The following is an 18,347-nucleotide window of genomic DNA, read 5'->3' as shown; positions in this document are numbered from 1 at the left end:
CCATCCACCACAAAAGGCAGGATCTCCTGGTGGCCACTCGTTTCAATTCAACTTCCCATTCCCACTGGAATGCCTGTGGTATGCCTGTGGAATGCCACAGGTATGCCTGTGTCCACGGCCTCCTCTACTGCCACAGTCAGACCAAACTCAGGTTCAAGGGGCAGCGTCTCATATTCCATCTGGGTAGCTTCCAACCTGACGACATGAAAATCGATTTCTCCAACTTCCACCGTCCCTCCTTCTGTCTTCTTCCATTCCCCCATACCCTCTCACCCCTTCTCTTCCCCACACCTGCCCATCACCTCTCTGGTCCCCCTCCCTCCTTCCCTTTCTCCGATGATTCACTCTGCTCTCCTATCAGATTTCTTCTTCTTCAGCCCTTCACCTTTCCACCTCCCAACTTCTTACTTCACCTCCCCACACAGCGTGGTCTTCCCCATCACCTGCCAGCTTGTCGTCCTTCCCCCTCGCCCCTCCCCCCATCTTCTTATTCTGGCTTCTGCCCCCTTCTTTTCCAGTCCTGATGAAGGGCCCCAGCGTGAAACATTGACTGTCTGTTCCCCTCATAGAGGCAGGTAGGTGGCTTGCAGAGTTCCTGCAGCATTCTGTGTGTGTTGATCTACAGAATCCACAGGTTGACATCTGCTCTGTCACAGTTTATGTTTATAACTTGCTCATTAAATCACAGATCAGAGGACACAAGGAACTGAAAAGAGACGGAGCAGCGCTGTGGCACAGCAGAGGCACCGCAACCCCACAACTCCAGAGACCCAGGTTCAATCCCGACCTCCAGATCTCTACCTTCTCCCCGTCCATAAGCACTTTCCCTTGATGCTCACATTTCCAAAGATGGGCCGGTTTTGTTAGTTGGTCATTCACTGAAACTTGCCCGGATCGTTGCAGGTTGTCGACTTGCTGTGAACGTAGGGATGACGGGTTACAGGAAGGGGAAACTAGTGGGGAAACGTGATTGCTCTGTGACCCACCATAGTCTTGAGGAGTCCTTCTATGCCATGATGAAATATGGAAAGGATTTTGCAGGGAAAAGAGTACAATCACATATTAAAGAAAACAAGTTTGCACGAGGATTTGAAGATGGGGAAAGTGGAGGCAAAGATCAGAGGAAGGCTGGATTCACCCTGGTAGAACAGCCTCCCCTCCGTGGACACATTCCTCGATCCCTCGGTAAAACAGCTAGTATAATCAAAGACCCCAAGCACCCTGGACCTTCTCTCTTTGTCCCTTCCATCAGAGAGTAGATATAAGAAGCCTGAGAACACCCACCTCTGCTCAATACAGGTTGTCTATCCCACTGCTATAAGACTATCGAACTGTTTCCTGGTACCATAAAATGGACTCTTCACCTCATAATCTACCTCGTTATGACTTTGTCTGGCAGCACTGCACTTCCTCTGTAACTGTTACACTCTATTATGCATTCAGTTATTGTTTTGCCTGCAATGGTTCAGCACAGGCTAGATAGGCCAAAGGGCCTGTTTCTGCACTGTACTTTCTATGGCTCCGTTGTAATGAAATTATCTGTATAAGTGGCATGCAACACAGTGTTTTTCCTCATACCTGAGACAATAAAAAAGTCAATTTACATCAGAAAACAGTAAATGTGTAAAAATCTGTGGAAGGGAAGAAGGGAAGTCAGGAATCACTCAATAGCAGGAGATTCTGCACATGCTAGAATTCTACAGCAACACACACAAAATGCTGGAGGAACTTTCCACAGGGGTACAATTGAGAGCATCCTGACTGGCTGCATCATTGCCTGGTATGGGAACTGTACTTCCCTTGATCGCAGGACTCTGCAGAGAGTGGTGCGGACAGCCCAGCGCATCTGCAGATATGAACTTCCCACTATTCAGAACATTTACAAAAACAGGTGTATAAAAAGGGCCCGAAGGATCATTGGGGACCCAAGTCACCCCAACCACAAACAGTTCCAGCTGCTATCATCCGGGAAACAGTACCACAGCATAAAAGCCAGGACCAACAGGCTCCAGGACAGCTTCTTCCACCAGGCCATCAGACTGATTAACTCATGCTGACACACCTGTATTTCTATGTTATAAGGACTATCCTGTTATACCTACTATTTATTATAAATTACTATAACTTGCACGTTGCACATTTAGACGGAGACGTTAAGTAAAATTTTTACTCCTCATGTATATGAAGGACGTACGTCATAAAGTCAATTCAATTCAACTCAGCAGGTCAGGCAGAATTTATGGCAAGAAATAAACATTTGGTGTTTCAGGCTGAGTCCCAATGAAGGGTCTTGCCCTAAAGCATCAACTCTTTATTCGTCTTCATATATGCTGCCTGACCTGCTGTGTTCCTCCAGTACTTTGTGTGTGATCATTTAATGCCCAGACCAATTTGAAAATATTACAGCTGTGCTTCGTACCAAAGGAAGAAACAAAGAGGAGGCTATTCAGCTCCTCAATCCTGATCTCCAATTAAATTCCATCTCTGATCTTCACAGTTATGTCCCTTTTATTCAAACTTTTTTAACATCATGAGCAGAAAATGGGACTAAACACATGGAGAAATAGGAAAGTGGGGTTGTCAGTGCAGGGAAGAGTGGGTCTTCATTCTTGATAAGAGCAGCAAAGCTGTAATGCTGAGGCTTTATAAGACATTGGACAGACCGCACTTGGGATATTGAGAGTAGTTTTGGGCCCACAATCTAAGAAAGGACATGCTAGCACCAGAGAGGGTTCAGAGAAAGTACACAAGAATGATTCTGGGAATGAAAGAGTTGACATATGAAGTGTCTGATAGCTCTGGGCCTGTACTCGCTGAAGTTTAGAAGAATGGGGGGTGGGGGGGGGAGGATCTCATTGAAACCTATCAAATATTGAAACGTCTAAATAAAGTGGATGTGGAGATGAAGTTTCCTATAGTGCGGGCGTCTAGGACCAGAGGGCACAGCCTCAGAATAGAAAGGTGTCCCTTTAGAACAAAGATAAGGAAAATTTCTTTAGCAAGAGGGTGGTGAATCTGTGGAATTCATTGCCATAGATGGCTGTGGCGGCCAAGTAATTGGGTATATTTAAAACAGAGGATGATAGGTTCTTGATTTGTAAGGGTGTCAAAGGTTACGGGATTAAGGCCGGAGAATGGGGTTGAGAGGGATAATAAATCAGCCATGATGGAATGGGAGAGCAGACTGAATGGGCGAATGGCCTAATTTGCTCCTCTGTTTTATGGTCTCATAATACATGAATAACACCCCATAATACAACATCAATGAAAAAATCGTTTCCATACCACAGTGCTGTAATAAACTAGAAGATGGCATTTTCTAATATACACATTATATATACATGGGGCCCTTTACAAACCAAGAAAGATGCAGGAGTATTCTAAAGTGGGCTCTCAGTGGCACTATTTTGTTTTAAATTGGTAGTACTGTACATGATATGTTAAAGCTTTCAGAATCAACGGTGATTATTTATTTTCATAAAGTTTTATTAAAATTGAAGTAAAATGTGATAAAAGAGTGCAACACTTACCAATTGCTTTGATAGCTTCTCCTGGAAAGAGTGGTGCCTCCTCCAACTGAGCCAACTTATTTCCATCCCTTAGGACCTGACGATCAATCAAACCCAGTTAAAGGCATGGCCCACCCATTTTCTTCACCTTGCCCATCTATCCTCTGAAGCCTCCTTCTCTCCTGATATCCTAACTCCACTGTATGACCTGGGTCTCCAAGCAAAGAAACCTTGCCACCTGAATCAGTGTGGGTAACTTCACTGCGCTCAACACCAAACTGACTGCACAACCTATGGACTCACTTTCAAACTCTACAATTCATATTCTCAGTATCATTCATGTATAGTTTACTTTATTTGCATAATGTGTCTCCTTTTACAAATTGTTTGTTAGCCTTTGTTTGTGTGTAGTTTTTCATAGATTTTGTTTGTAGTTTTGTGTTATCCCAGCAGAGAGCCCAGTCCACCACAGGCAAACTCTCCCCACCACTGAGCACATCTACAAGGAAGCAGCATCCGTCATCATTAACCCTCATCATCCAGACCATGTTCTCCTCTCACTGCTGCCATTGGGAAGGAGGTACAGGAGCCTAACTCCCCACATCACCAAGTTCCGTAACAGTTATTACCCCTCAACCATCAAGCTCCTGAACGAGTGAAGATAACTTCGCTCACTTCAACTCTCAACTGATTCCACAACTATCAACTCACTTTCAAGAACTCTACAACTCATGTTCTCAGTATTATTTCTTTACTCACTTATTTATTATTATCTGTCTTTATTTGCATTCACACAGTTTGTCTTCTTTTGCATATTGGTTGTTTCCCAGTCTTTGTGTGTATCTTTTCATTGATTCTATTGTATTTCTTTGTTTTACTGTGAATGCCTGCAAGGAAATTAATCTCAGGGTCGAATATGGTGACATACACATACTGTGAAAATAAATTTACTTTGAACCTTGAATTCTCTACTAACAACAGCAATGACATTTCACAAGTTCTTAAGTTGCACTTGAGTCCTCATTTTTGAGGCCAAGGTGTTAACTGGAGCTGCCAAGGATGGAAACACCTCCTTTGGAGGTTGGTTCCCCTCCAATTCACACACCATCCCGATCCAGAACTATTCTCCATCTCTTCATGGGTCTAAACTCTGGAATTCCCTCCCCAGTAACAATATGAGAGCTGCCCGCACCAGAAGGCCTGCAGTGGTTCAAGAAGGTTAAACATGTCTCTAGAACAATAAACGCCAGGTTTCCCTGTGATGCCCCCATCCCAGAAAAGTAATTATTATTAAAATAAGGGGGCTGTCATTGAAACCTATTGAAAGGGTTACTGTATGAGAAGCTTTCATGACCCTGGGCCTGTACTCGCAAAAATTTAGAAGAGTGGGGAGGAGGGAGGGCGGAAACTCATTGAAACCTATTGAATGTCGAAAGGCCTGGACAGAGTGGATGTGGAGAGGGTGTTTCTTATGGTGAGGGAGTCTAGGATAAGAGGGCACAGCCTCAGAATAGAAGGATGTCCTTTTAACAGAGATGAGGAGGAACTGCTTTAGGCAGAGGGTGGTGAATCTGTGGAATTCATCGCCACAGACAGCTGTGAAGGCCAAGTCATCAGGGATATTTAAAGCAGAGGCTGGCAGGTTCTTGATTGGTCAGGACATCAAAGTTCTACAAGGAGAGGGCAGGCGAATCCGGTGGAGAGGGATAATAAACCTGCCATGATGAAATGGCAGAGCAGACTTGATGGGTTGAATAGCCTAATTCTGCTCCTATGTCCTATGGTCTAAGTGCATTACAAAATAATTAAGTTGAAACAAGCAACTTGTAAGAGACTACAAAAAACTAAAATCTGCACTCTCATTGCCTTGAAAAACTAAAAATCTGTACAGTCATTGCCCTGGTCAGGACATTTTCTTGGCTTCATCTTAAGCCCATCACAAAGAAGTTTCTGAACAAGAAGAGTTAGCTTTGACTTATTAGAAGATTATTTACCTGTGGCAGTTTTAATGCATAGATCTTTCACTCTGACAGTCCGTTCACAGAATATAGTAACATTTCTGCCAATTAACCTCACTGTACTGATGATGAAGGACTGTAAAGTGTTCTGTGGATAAGGTACTGAATACTAAAACCATGTGAGTTTACATTTTGCCTGCAGTCATTTATCATGACTGGATTAACGTTAAACATGCTCTTTCTTGCATGCCATGAATACAGGCGGACAGAACCCATGGAACTAGCCTCTTCAACTGTGCAAAACTCCCCAACAATCGAACTGCTCCACTGGATCAAACCAGTGAGTCATCTGAACCATTCTGTATTTGCATTCTGTTTCACAAACACACATATAACATAATGCGGTGATAGAAGGCACTGCGTGGTTAATAACATGTCAGTGACACTGTGGAACGCAGCTAGTCTGAACACCAACAGATCTGAAGGGGAGCTGCTTTGCAAAGGGTACCATCTCAGAATAGGAAACAGACTTGGGTACATTTTTCTCACGTTAAAGCAGAGCATGATTTTTTTTTAAATTTTGTAACTATCGATCCAAAGGTCCTACAGTGCACTCCAGTGCGCTGAATGCCAATGAGATGATCTGGGCTGTTTTTGGTTTCAGATTAGCAGATCCCACAGGAAGCAGAAAGGAGAACGAAGCATGCAATGCAAACCTGTTATTTTGACACAGCAGTTTGCTTCCATAGCCTTTTTATTTGGCATTTTGGAAAAAAAAAACATTTGACCAACATGCAACTCATTCCTTAGTAAGTGCCGGGTAACTGAAGACTGAAATCTCAGCTACCGATCCGATGGGGGGAAAAGAATATCGCACGTTCCAAATAAATAGAATTATCACTTGCCAAGGGGAGTACACTCGGGTCAGGGTCAGAATGACAGGACCCACTGCGTCCATCCTGAATCTCCTGTACATCAGGGTCAGCAGTAGAGGGAACAGAGGGTGGGTGGGACGGAGAGAGGGATGGGGGGGAAGGAGAAGGGGTTGGGGTGGGGGGGGGAACCATGCACAATGTGAGAGACAATGTATGTTGCACTTTATCCCCATGCAGAACTACACCAGAGGGAGGAGCAAGCTCGCGACGCCGGGTCTGAACGCAAAAATTGCTATTTTAGCAATACATTTCAATTTAAAACAATAAAAATGTACACCTTCTATCCAGAATCAGAAGAAAAAAGGCATTAGGAAATGGCAGGAACTGCACTGAATGGGTATCCTGTGTTTCAATATAAAGATATTTCCTTCGTGATAACTATTCATTTCAATCATCAGACTCCTGGACCAGCCAGGATAATTTCACTCACCTCAACTCTGAAGATTCCAGAATCTACAACTCACTTTCAAAGGATTCTATTTATTTGTTTATTTTTGTTATTTGCAGTTTGTCTGTCTTTTGATGTGTAGTTTTTAATTGACTCTATTGTTCTACAGGGAATGCCTGAAAGAAAATGAATCTCAAGGTAGTAATGCATATGGTGACATACATGTACAAGGATTGATTGATAAGTTTGTGGCCTAAGGTAGACGGAGTCAATTTTAGAAACCTAGCACATTTATTTTTCAACATAGTCCCCACCTACATGTACACACTTAGTCTAGCGGTCGTGGAGTATACGGATCCCTTCTTTGTAGAAGTGGTCCACAAGGTGCAAGTAATGACAGCGTCTTGGACCTCCAGGTGGACAACAGTGGTGATTGATAAGTTGGTGGCCTAAGGTAGAAGGAGATGAGTTATACAGCTCTCGTTACATGCACATGCAGTTCAACTCTTTGAGTGAAAATGAAGTTTGAAGTTAATAACTCAACTCCTTCTACCTTAGGCCACCAACTTATCAATCACGCCTGCTGAGGACCACTACTGGTCTACAAAGAAAGGATCCATATGCTCCATGACCGCTGGACTAAGTGTTTAAATGTAGGAAAAATAAATGTGCTATGTTTTCTAAAGTTGACGCCTTCTACCATAGGCCACGAATTTATCAATCACCCCTCGTACCTTGATAATAAATTTACTTCGAACTTTGGACTGTGACTGACTTCAAATGTGAAGGGTTTGCTTTGGTTGGGATGCACTTTGATGTCTTCTGACAGGAGCATGAAAAGGAATAGAGCTACAAAAGCATTGGATTCAGGGTGGCATACGTCTGTGTACTGTGCTGGGTCTTGCTCAGATTCTAATACTGCCTCAAAGTTTCAGACCTGCCCTGCTGCTTGACCCTTCACCATGTACAGTCTGAGCGGGACTGCAGCTTCAAAGGTTCCCAGCCGTGGGCTTCGCTACGGGCCAGCTCAAAAACACGTAGCGTGACTCCAGATTCCAAGGCTTGCTGACCCCTTGGAGAATGCAGACAAAACATCAACTTCATGCAAGATACAATGCTTGGCTCGGAAATCTCACAGGATCAGCCTGGGGTGAGGCGTCTCTCAATCTGTGACTGTCACCCCAAAGAGTACATTACTGAGGGGAGGAAGAAGTACAAGGTGGTAGGTGAAACCAGGAGGGGGGGGGAGTGAAGTAAAGAGCTGAGGAAGGGGCTGGAGAAGGGGGAATCTGATAGGAGAGGACAGAAGGCCATGGAAGAAAGGGAAGGGGGTGGATCATCAGAGGGAGGTGGTGGGCAGGAATGGAGATAAAGGGAGAGGGTGACATGAGAATGGCGAATGGCAAAAGAGAGGGGGTCAATTACCCAAGTTCAAGAAATTAATGCTCATTCCATCAGGTTGGAGGCTACCCATACAGAATACAAGGTGTTGCTCCTCCAACCTGAGTGTGGCCTCATCACAGCAGTATAGGTCTTGGACTGGGATTGGGAAGTGGAATTAAAATGGGTGGCCACCAGGAGATCCCGTTTCTTCTGGCAGAGCAGTCTCCCAATCTACGTTGGGTCTCACTGATATACAGGAGGCCACATCGGGGGCACCGGACACAGTTCATGACCCCAACAGACTCGCAAATGAAGTGTTGCCTCACCTGGAAAGACCACTTGGGGCCCTGAATGGTAGTGAGGGAGGAGGTGTAGGGGCAGGCGTGGCACTTGTTTTGCTTGCAAGAATAAATACCAGGAGGGAGGTCAGTGGGGAGGGACGAATGGACAAGGGAGTCGCACAGGGAGCGATCCCTGCAGAAAGCAGCAAGTGGGGAGAGAGAAAGATGTGCTTGGTGATGGGATCCTGTTGGAGATGGTGGAAGTTACGGAGAATTATGTGCTGGACACGGAGGCTGGTGGGACAGTAGGCAATGACAAGAGAAACCCTACCCCTGGTGGGGGGGGGGCAGGTGGATGGGGTGAGGACAGATGTGCGCGAAATGGAAGAGATGTGGGTAAAGGCAGCCTTGATGGTGGAGAAATGAAGAAGAAGGATATTTCATCAGTTCTGGAATGAAAAGCCTCATCCTGAGAGCAGATGTAGTGGAGACAGAGGAATTGAGAGAAGGGAACTGACAGGGTGGGAAGAATTGCACTCCAGGTAGCTGTGAGAATCAGTGGGTTTATAAAAGATATCGGTGGATAATATGTTTCCAGAGTTTCAATGGTGCTCATGAACTAATTGGCACCCACAAAAAAATTGACTGCTTCCCAGAGCATAATACAAGGCAGCATCATTTTCAGGTGACTGGCACAAGTATAGGGGGAATGCCCGAGGCAGGAATTTTACACAGTGGGTGGTGGTAGAGGCAGATACATTAGGGACATTTAATAAACTTAGATAGGCAAATGGATGATAGAAAAATGGAGGGCTATGTAGGAGGGCATGGTTAGATTGATCTTAGAGTGGGCTAAAACATTCTAGGCCAAAGGCTCTACTGCACTATAATGTTCTATGTTAAAATAGATGGAACACTGCTCCAGAATTATCAACTGTACTAACAGTCTGGCCAGCAATGAGGCGATGGGCTGAATGGACTCTCCTGAGTCACAAATTTGCTATAAGAAGATGGTTGGGAATCCTCAACTATTTTATCTATTTGCTGCTCACCAAAACAAAAATAATTTCCTATGGGGATAATTCTTTATTACATAGCAGAGCAACCAAGCGACTAGCTTAGCGATCGTAAAACCTGTGTGAGTGACCCTAAGACACAGTTTAAATCTCTGCAAGACAGATAGGGAAGCTAAACCCGACTGATTAGATATACACAGTGGCCACTTTATTAGGTACCTTCCGCTCCTTAAGCCCAACCACTTGTTCTGCTACATCCCACTGTTGTAACGCGTGGTTATTGAGTTACTGTCGTCCTCCTGTTAGCTTGAATCGGTCAGGCCATTCTCCTCTGACCTCTCTCATTAACAAGGTGTTTTCACCCACAGAACTGCTGCTGACTGGATGATATTTTTAAAATTTGTTTTTAGCACCATTCCCTGTAAACTCAAGGCTGTTGTGAGTAAACGTCCCCGATCAGCTGTTTCTGGGATACTCAAACCACTCTGTCTGGCACCAACAAAGATTCTACAGTCAGTCATTTCTATCATTTCTTCCCCATTCTGATGTTTCATCTGAACAACAACTGGACCTCCTGACCAAGTCTGCATGCTTTTATGTATTGAGTTACAGCCATATGATTGGCTGATTAGTTATTAGCAATAAAAAGCAAGTGTGCAGGTGTACCTAATAAAGTGACCGAGTGTACAACTGTAATTACAAAGGAGTATTATTGATCAGAACTCTGATGAACAGTGTAAAATCCTATCTAGTCCATTAGCATCTTTCAGAATGACCAACTGGCCACCCCGCCCCAGACTGCCCTAGAGTGTCTCCAGACTCAGTGATGCCAATAATTCTCAAATGTCTTTCGACACAAGCCAGGGGAATTTGAGTGATACATACTGATGTTGCAGCAACACCCATATTCCCTTAAATCATTTCCTTTTCAAAAAAAAAGCCTACAGAAGTGGGTACATCCTCAGAGGTTTGCCATGAGATGATCCTGGAGCCTGGACTTCAGGGCATGCTGTTACTCTGAATGTCTGGTGTGATTTGTACAACTACCAGAGCCTGGAAGAAACACCCTCAGGAGTGTGCAGGCACTTTCGTTCCGGTTTCCACGACATCGCCAACATTTGCAGAACATTTACACGGAACGACAGCACAGAAATAGGCCATTTGGCCCGACTGGTTTGAACTAGACAACACTAAAATAGGTGATGCAGCTGACAGTGAAGATGGTTATCAGGATTTACAGAGCAATCTTGATCACGTAATCAGCCAGGTATGTGGGCTGAGGAGTTTAATTTGGATAGTGCGAGGTGTTGCATTTTGGTAAGATAAATGGAGATAGAAGTAAATAGGACGCCCTTGGGGAGTGTTGTAGAACAGAGAAACCTAGGAGTACAAATACAAATAGCAACACAGATAGCGAAGAAGGTTGTTGGCACGCTGGCCTTCATCAGTCAGGGCATTAGGTATCAAAGCTGCTATGTTACATTCAGATGTACAAGATGTGAGGTGGTGAGGCTGCATTTGGAATATTGTATTCAGTTGTAGGTCACCCTGCTAAAGGAAAGGTGTTATTAAGCTGGAAAGAGCACAGAGGAGATGTATGGGGATTCTGGCAGGAGGGACTGAGTAATGGAAAGAGGTTGAGCAGCTTGGGACTTTTTTTTTATTGCAGTGTAGGAGAATGAGCACTTTACAGAGATGCATAAAATCATGAGACATGGTGAATGCCTTTTACCCGGGGCTGGGGAATCAAGAACCAGAGGGCATAAATTTAAGGTAAAACAGTCTGTTCACTGTAAACACAAAATACTCTGCAGATGCTGGGGTCAAAGCAACACTCACAACACGCTGGAGGAACTCAGCAGGTCGGGCAGCATCCGTGGAAACGATCAGTCAACGTTTCGGGCCGGAACCCTTCGTCAGGACTGTAGAGGGAAGGGGCAGAGGCCCTATACAGAAGGTGGGGGGAGGGTGGGAAGGAGAAGGTTGGTAGGTTCCAGGTGAAAAACCAGTAAGGGGAAAGATAAAGGGGTAGGGGAGGGGAGGCAGGGAGGTGATAGGCAGGAAAGGTGAAGAAGGAATAGGGGAAAACACAATGGGTAATAGAAGGAGGCGGAACCATGAGGGAGGTGATAGGCAGCTAGGGGAGGGGGCAGAGTGATATAGGGATAGAGGAAGGGAGGGGGAGGGAATTACCGGAAGTTGGAGAATTCAATGTTCATACCAAGAGGCTGGAGACTACCTAGACGGTATATGAGGTGTTGCTCCTCCAAGCTGAGTTTAGCCTCATCATGGCAGTAGAGGAGGCCATGTACGGACATATCCAAATGGGAGTGTGAAGCAGAGTTGAAGTGGGTGGCAAGCAGAAGATCCTGTCTGTTGTGGCAGTCGGAGCGGAGATGCTCGACGAAGCGGTCCCCCAATCTGCATCGGGTTTCACCGATGTAGAGGAGGCCGCACCAGGAGCACCGGATGCAATAGATGACCCCAACAGACTCAGAAGTGAAGTGTTGCCTCACTTGGAAGGACTGTTTGGGGCCCTGAATGGTGACAAGAGAGGAGGTGTAGGGACAGGTGTGGCGCTTGCGCTTACAGGGGTAAGTGCCGGTGGGAGATCCATGGGGAGGGACATGTGGACCAGGAGGTCACGGAGGGATCGATCCCTGCGGAAAGCAGAGAGGGGTGGAGAGGGAAAGATGTGCTTAGTGGTGGGGTCCTGTTGAAGGTGGAGGAAGTTGTGGAGGATAATGTGCTGGATCCGGAGGCTGGTGGGGTGGTAGGTGAGGACAAGGGGATCTCTGTCCCGGTTGTGGTGGCGGGAGGATGAGGTGAGGGCCGAAGTGCGGGAAATGGAGGAGATGCAGGTGAGGGCATCATTGATGACGGTAGAAGGGAAACCACGATCCTTAAAGAAAGAGGACATTTGAGATGTCCTGGAACGGAAAGCCTTATCCTGGGAGCAGATGCAGCACAGACGGAGGAACTGGGAATAGGGAATGGCATTTTTGCATGTGGCAGGGTGGGAAGAGGTATAGTCGAGGTAGTTATGAAAGTCAGTGGGCTTGTAGAAGATGTCAGTGGACAGTCTGACTCCAGAGATGGAGACCGAGAGATTAAGAAAGGGGAGAGAAGTGTCCGTGATAGACCAAGTGAATTTGAGGGCTGGGTGGAAGTTTGAAGTAAAGTCGATGAAATTGACGAGCTCAGCATGGCAGCACCAACGTAGTCGTCAATGTAGCGAAGGAAAAGTTGGGGAGCAGTACCAGAATAGGTTTGGAGCACAGACTGTTCCACATAACCAACGAAGAGGCAGGCATAACTGGGGCCCATGCGAGTGCCCATAGCTACACCCTTGGTCTGAAAAAAGTGGGAAGAGCCAAAAGAGAAGGTATTAAGTGTGAGTACCAGTTCCGCCAACCGGAGGAGGGTAGTGGTGGTGGGGAACTGGTGAGGTCTATTGTCCAGTTAAAGTAGCAGAGGGCTTTGAGGCCGTCTTGTTGGGGAATGGAGGTGTATAAGGATTGGGCATCCATAGTGATCTATTCACTGTATTTTACTTGGTGGGGGGAGGGGGGAAGGGGTGAATAATCAGAAAACAAGCAAACTACCAGGCAAGCGGGAGGTGTTGCACATTGAAAGACCAAACGTAAAGGGAAAGTAAATTGCAGGACCCATTACACTGCACATTGGTGATTTGTCAGTCTTTGTTTATGTACAGCTTTTTATCAATTCTATTGTATTTCCTTGTTTTCCTGTAAATGCTGACAAGAAAACAAACCTCAAGGTTGTACATGGTAGCATATATTTATTTTGATACCACATTTTACTTTGACTTTACAGCATTAGAGATCCTGGGGCACAAGTCCACAGCCCCCTATAAAAATTGGCTGCACAAGTTATTATGCTTGCACTTATTAATCTACAGTTGAGTTGAAGAGTCAATAAGTTACGTTACAGCTTTTTAAAACTTTGGAGTATAATGGTCATCCCAATTTAAGAAGAATGTCAAGGGTTTGTATAGTGGGTGAAGGTTTGCAGAGATTTACCAAGATGCTGCCTGGATTCGATTGCATCTGTTATCAGGAGAGGTTGCACAAACTTTTTTCTCTGGAGCGACAGAGGCTCAGGGGAGACTTGATAGAAGTTTGTATAATGCATAGATAAACAGGCTGCATCTATTTCCCAAGGTCGGGCTGGAAGCCATGCTTTTAAGGTGAAGGGGGAAAGTTCAAAGGAGATGTGCAGGGCAAGTTATTTTTTTTATACAGTGACTGAAATGCGGTCCCAGGGATGGTGATGGAGGCAGACTTTAAAGGGGCATTTAAGATGGGCACATGAATGAAAAGAATGGAGGGATATGGACCATATGCAGGCAGGAAGGGATTTGTTTAATTAGGCATCATTTAGCTTAATAAGTTCTGGATAACATTGCAGGCCAAAGGGCCTGTTCCTGTTCTGTTCTGTTCTATGCCCCATTGCAAATAGGCACAGGGAGTTAGGATCCCAAAGTGTCCTCAGTGGAGATCAGGGAACAGCTAAACTCTGTCCTGGTGATACAATATTTGTTACAGGATTGACATCTGTTGCGACTTGCGCTGGCAATATCGCAATCCATGTGTGGAGAAAAGACAGACTCTAATGTACAGACAGCAACAAGAGTTTATTCATAATCATTCCAAAAGAACATCAGTGGCTCGGCTGAGTGACACCGCGATTAGCTCTAATCGGGCATCCGCTTAAATAATACAAGCAACATGGAATCCCAAGCCTATCAAAATAAATTTAACAAGTTTAAACGGAAGGCATCAGGAGACCACATTACAAAGAACGAGTCACTCGAGAGAAACACAAGGGACTCCAAAGGATTAACAACTCTCATTAAACAACCATTAACCAATTCAGGTACTCTGAAAACCTTGGCACCAAACACTCTCTGGCACCCTGCACAGGCCCAAAGAGCTCATTACACCCTCACATGAAAGCAAATCCCCTCAGCCACCCCACGCATCAACTTGGGAAACCGCACGTCTTTAATAAGCCTTGTGCAAGTCAAAAAAAAGAATTCCAGATCAGTTCAAAGACCATTAAAGCATAAACAATAACTGTACTCGGACTGCAAACAGGAAACAAGAGACCAAACACACACATACACACACACTGCAAGCTCTGCGTCAGAGTTTGAGGAACAAACAGGAAAGAAGGAAGCCTGCTGCATTCCTGATTGGTTTTATCCTTACCCGTAGATCAGGTCTCCTGAACACCTGTTAGTTAAAATACATCAATAGAAGAAATCAATAGAAGGTGCAGGATAAGCCCCCACCCTCAGCACCGAACTCTGTCGATCCCAGTTGGCCAGCACTGGAAATGGAATTACTGCAGTAAGACCTATTGCAGTTATATCCCTAATTCTACAGCATTCATGCTGCGCGTATAAAGATTAGTTTTATTTGTCACACGTACAGTATATCAAAGCATTAAAACATACAGCAAAATGCACTGTTTTGCATCAAGGACCAACGCAGTCTGAGATGCGCACAGCCTGCAAATGTCACCGTGTTTCAGGCGACAACACAGCATTCCCACAATTTACTAATCCGTTGGAATGTGGGAGAAAACCCACACGGCCACGTGGGCGGGCATACACACTCCTTACAGACAGCAGCAGGAACTGAACCCGGATCTTACGGCCGGCATTGTAAAGCATTACACTAACCGCTGTGCAACGTGGCCGCCCACACTTTACACTAGCGCTCACATTAAATGAGTATCCTCCGCAAGAGCAGGCAGGGTGTCCGTGCCTGCTTCAGATCTGTGCGGGGAATCCTGCAGTGTGCTGTGATCAAACAGGCTTCGCACGGTATTCAAGGCAGGTAGCATGCAGCTCCGACACTACCCGACGCTAATGACACAAGTGGCTGAGAGGCAGGGAGTGGCTCTCCCCTGCGCAGTGTTTGAACTGCGTCGGTTGTCGACACAAACGAGGCATTTCACTGTATGTTTCGATGTACAAGTGACATACCAAAGCTAAAGCTAATCTTTGATCGTCAAGCACAAGAAAGGAAAATTTTCGGAAAGACTGAACTGCTGTAATCCCTCGTTCATTGCATGAGCTCCGTGTGGATCTAAGCGCTCACCCACAGCCCAGGCTCAGCTGACAAGCTGCACTGCAGTCAAATACCGTTCCCCACGCTCCTCGCAGAACGGTGGAGGCATGTATCCTCACCTGCGCTAAACACACACAAATTAACCGCTTCCAGTCCCCCGGCATTCAGCATGTTGGCAGATAGAGAAAATGAAGGGCTATGTAAATGGGAAGGGTTGGATTGACCTTAGAGTGGATTAAAAGGTCAGCACAAAAGAAGGGCCTGTATTGTGTTGTGATGTTCTGTGTGACAGAGGGAAAGTTTAAAGGAGATTTATGATGCAAGTTTTTCTCTCCTTTACATAGAGAGTGGAATGTGCCTGGAACACACAAACCCACTGAATATTGAAAGGCCTAGATAGAGTGGATATGGAGAGGATGGTTCCAATAATGGGAGAGTCTAGGCCAGAGGGCACAGCCTCAGAATACAAAGATACCCCTTTAGAAAAGAATGAGGAATTTCCTTAGCCAGGGGTGGTGAATCCTTTGCCACGAACAGCCATGGAGGCCAGGTCACTAGGTATATTTAAAGCTGAAGTTGATGGGATCTTGACAGGCCAAATGGCCTGAATTCTGCTCCTATGTTTTATAATCGTATGGCCTCTCAGGGAAGTGACAGATGCAGATATGATGGCAATGTTTAAAAGGGAATTTAGACAGACACATGAACAGGCAGGCAGTGAATGGGGGGTGCAGGCAGCTGTGCGGTTTAAATTGGTCAACACAGACTTTGTGGGATGAATGGTCTGTTCCAGTGCTAAGCTGGTCTATGTAACTCAGACGAGAAGGAAGAAAGCAGAGGAGACTGACCGCTTTGGGAAAAACGAGTTTGAAATAATACCACTCACCCGATAATCCTTGGAGATGGCTTCAGGCACCGCAGCAGCTGAATGCTGGGTTGAGATGGTCGCAGCTATAAGCTGTTTGCACCACTCAACGTGAGACCCTGCAGGGCTGGACAGACATGGAGAAGCGTCAGGCTGGATCAGCGACCGTCACTAAGGAACACACAGTGTTCACTGTCCACACTGATACTGATGTAACTACAGGGCTACTAAAACAAAATCTTCACACCACCTTAAAAGTTTCTTCCCCTAGGCAGTTAACCTGATCAACCTTTCTAGTTAGCTCTGCTTCCCCCCCCGCCCATCTATTACCCCAGCACTGTAAACACTTTAAATCGCTTTCTATAACACTGTTTACATTGTGAATATTGAGGCCTGAGGCCTCTGTTGGTCAGGGTCCACCATGTTCTAACTATCTAGATACGCGAGCCAGGGCAGTACGATATGGAGAACAAGCTATTGCCCATGTTGCAAGTTCCCCCTCTCCACGCAGTTGATGAACCCAAAGGAACGGTACAGACCAATACAATTTGGTACCAGCAGCATCGCAGGAGTTGCCAGTCAGCACTGAACTCAATGTAGGACCGCCTTATGAACGCCAGCTCTGGATTTTTCCCTCAGGATTTCTTCCCAAAGCGCCCCCCCCCCACCCCCGTGAGTGGGAACAGCCACAAGGCATGGCGGTTTAAAATCAACAGTTTTCCTTCTCTCAGATTAACTGTCAATCACAGCTAACGAGCCCCTCTGTCTGAAGCCATCGGTTTTCAGGCGCCAGTAACCCACCTTTGCCCTTCTCCTGTCAGTAGAAATGGTTCTACCGGCTAAGTCACATGTGAAGGCCAGGAGCTGGACTTGTTACAGGCTATTTGAGATGCACATCATTGTGAGCATTTAATAGGTAGTGGGAATACAAGGTAGTATTTCTGCATTTATAAACATTTTATTCCATTTCCACACTTCAACCTCAAACACAAGGAAATCTGCAGATGCTAGAATTTCAAGCAACACACATAGAAGTTGCTGGTGAACGCAGCAGGCCAGGCAGCATCTCTAGGAAAAGGTACAGTCGACATTTCGGGCCGAGACCCTTCAACTATATATATATATAGTTGATCCTTGATCCTTGTAATTTAACCGCTATTTGCAGAGGCCAATAAACCCAAGAGCAAAGAACTCAAAGTGCTTTCTAAACTGGAACCCATTACAGTACACAGAAACCATCCTTATTACTGGTGAGCAGTTACACACTTTCATTAAGGTGCTGACAACTGACTCATCACTCAACAGGACCTCAAAACCAAAACTCTGTAAGTCAGTTTAAACAAGGCAGCTATTTATTTAGTACAATGAACAGCTCAAAATATAAACAATTCTGAAGCAGTCTTTTTTCTTTCTGTTCAGTTCTGGCCACCTCGTTCTCGGAAGGATGTGGAAGCTTTAGAGAGGGATGCAGAGGAGATTTACCAGGATGCTGCCTGGCCTAGAGAGCATGTCTTAGGAGGAAAGGCTGAGCGAGCTTGGACTTCTCTCTTTGGAGAGAAGGAGGATCAGAGCTGACTTGATAAAATGATAAAAAGCATCTTTTCCCCAGGCTAATACAAGAGGGCATAGTTTTACCAGATTGTCTTTGAAGAGGAAACCAGAGGTCACGGGGAGAACGTACAAACTCCTTACGAACCGTAAGGGTAGTGAACTCTTGTTAGAGGCAGGCTTTTTATACAGAGTGGGCAGTGCATGGAGTGCACTAACAGGGTGGCTGTGGAAGCAGATGCGTTCAGGAGATTTAAGGCTCTTGGGCACATAGATGAAAGAAAAACAGAGGACACCAACCTGACCCACTGAAACTGCATAAGCAAACCACAGTTACCACCCGCCATCTTAAAAACCTGATCT

General features: G+C 45.5%; 1 protein-coding gene across 4 annotated transcripts in view; it reads right to left on the bottom strand.

The window, feature by feature from the left end:
• Positions 1-18,347, bottom strand: part of mtmr1b (myotubularin related protein 1b) — a 70,713-nt gene that overhangs the window by 47,017 nt on the left and 5,349 nt on the right. The window contains exons 2-5 of one of the 4 annotated variants that reach the window (XM_063061113.1): positions 16,458-16,563; positions 14,705-14,728; positions 6,373-6,435; positions 3,531-3,606 (exon numbers count right to left, since the gene is read on the bottom strand). In XM_063061113.1, the coding sequence (XP_062917183.1) occupies positions 3,531-3,606; positions 6,373-6,435; positions 14,705-14,728; positions 16,458-16,563 (269 nt within the window). The remainder of the gene's footprint in view (positions 1-3,530; positions 3,607-6,372; positions 6,436-14,704; positions 14,729-16,457; positions 16,564-18,347) is intronic. The other 3 variants (XM_063061114.1, XM_063061115.1, XM_063061116.1) reach the window with 3 other exon arrangements.

Source organism: Mobula hypostoma, chromosome 10 (genome assembly GCF_963921235.1).
Source record: "Mobula hypostoma chromosome 10, sMobHyp1.1, whole genome shotgun sequence".
NCBI lineage: Eukaryota > Metazoa > Chordata > Chondrichthyes > Myliobatiformes > Myliobatidae > Mobula > Mobula hypostoma.
The sequence above is the reverse complement of the archived record's forward strand: the minus strand, read 5'-3'. Positions and strand labels throughout refer to the sequence as shown.